The sequence below is a fragment of the Cebus imitator genome, unplaced genomic scaffold, assembly GCF_001604975.1.
Source record: "Cebus imitator isolate Cc_AM_T3 unplaced genomic scaffold, Cebus_imitator-1.0 Scaffold415, whole genome shotgun sequence".
Classification (NCBI taxonomy): Eukaryota; Metazoa; Chordata; class Mammalia; order Primates; family Cebidae; genus Cebus; species Cebus imitator.
In genome coordinates, this window is record NW_016107730.1 from 197,719 (window position 1) to 199,187 (window position 1,469).

Here is a 1,469-nt window from a genome sequence, read left to right on the forward strand (position 1 = left end):
TTTTTAGTAGAGACGGGGTTTCACCATGTTGACCAGGATGGTCTCGATCTCTTGACCTCGTGATCCACCCGCCCTGGCCTCCCAAAGTGCTGGGATTACAGGCTTGAGCCACCGCGCCCGGCCACTAATGTTTCATTCTTAATTCCCACTACTTTACTTTTCTAGCTACGAATCATCAAATCAGGCCTTTTTGAATTTCATTACGGCAGTCGGCTAACTTTCTACTTGAAACCACTTCCTTATTGTTCAAGTTCTGCCAATGCAATCACTCTCGTGACCGCACAAAAACTAGCCGCCTCAACCTCACCCCATCCCAGCACCCAAGAAACAGCCCTTTCTGCCCTTTTACGTTCTGAGATGGACTCTTGCTCTGTCACCCAGGCTGAAGTGCAATGAATGGTATAATCTCTCACTGCAGCCTCTGCCTCCTAAGCTCAAGCGAGTCTCCCACCTCAGCCTCCAGAATAACTGGGATTACAGTTGTCAGCCACAATCCCAGCACTTTGGAAGGCCAAAGTGGACAGATCACCCAAGGTCAGGAGTTAGAAACCAGCCTGGCCATCATGGCAAAACCTGCCTCTACTAAAAATACAAAAACTAGCCAGGTGCGGTGGTGGGCGCCTGTAATCCCAGCTACTTGGGAGGCTGAGGCACAGAATTACTTGAACCCAGGAGGCAGGGGTTGCAGGTTGCAGTCAGCCACAATCACATCACTGCACTCCAGCCTGGGTGATAGAGTGAGACTCTGTCTCAAAACAGCCTGGGAGACAAGGTAAGTCTCAAAAAAAAAAAAAAAAAAAAAAAAAAAAAAAAAGGAAAAGGATATGGATGAAAGGCAAAACTGGAAACCATGGCCACTTTATGAGTTGAGGATGAAGAATTTGAAAATGATGTCAGTTCCTGGTGTTAGAATGGCTGCAACGTTTGTCTCCTTATTCAACAGAGTGAGAGGAAGAAATTTAAAAAAATTCCAGTTCTTGAAATGCTCACCTTGTGGGCATCAGGTGATTGTAGTTATAAACTTTCACAAAAGACTTGATCTTTGACCTCTTGGCGATCTTCTTCTTGCCCATGGCAGCTGTCACTTTGCGGGGATAGCGGTCAATTCCAGCCACCAAAGCATGGCTGTAGGGGCGATCTGAGGTGCCATCATCAATGTTCTAAATGAACAAGAATTACACGTTATTCACTGAGGGTCTATTTAGGCCCTGTGCTAGAGGTAGGGCAGTGTCAAAAAAATATTCCCACCCTCAGGTCTTCAAGATCCATCATTATAAAAAGAAAAATTGCCGGGTGCGGTGGCTCACGCCTGTAATCCCAGCACTTTGGGAGGCCGAGGCGGGTGGATCACGAGGTCGAGATCGAGACCATCCTGGCCAACATGGTGAAACCCTGTCTCTACTAAAAATACAAAAAATTAGCTGGGCATGGTGGCGCGTGCCTGTAATCCCAGCTGCTCAGGAGGCTGA

General features: G+C 47.3%; 1 protein-coding gene across 2 annotated transcripts in view; it reads right to left on the bottom strand.

The window, feature by feature from the left end:
- The window catches only part of RPL27 (ribosomal protein L27), a 4,968-nt gene that overhangs the window by 1,918 nt on the left and 1,581 nt on the right, over positions 1-1,469 (bottom strand). For both annotated transcript variants that reach the window (XM_017509353.2, XM_017509354.1), the window contains exon 3: positions 991-1,160. In XM_017509353.2, the coding sequence (XP_017364842.1) occupies positions 991-1,160 (170 nt within the window). The remainder of the gene's footprint in view (positions 1-990; positions 1,161-1,469) is intronic.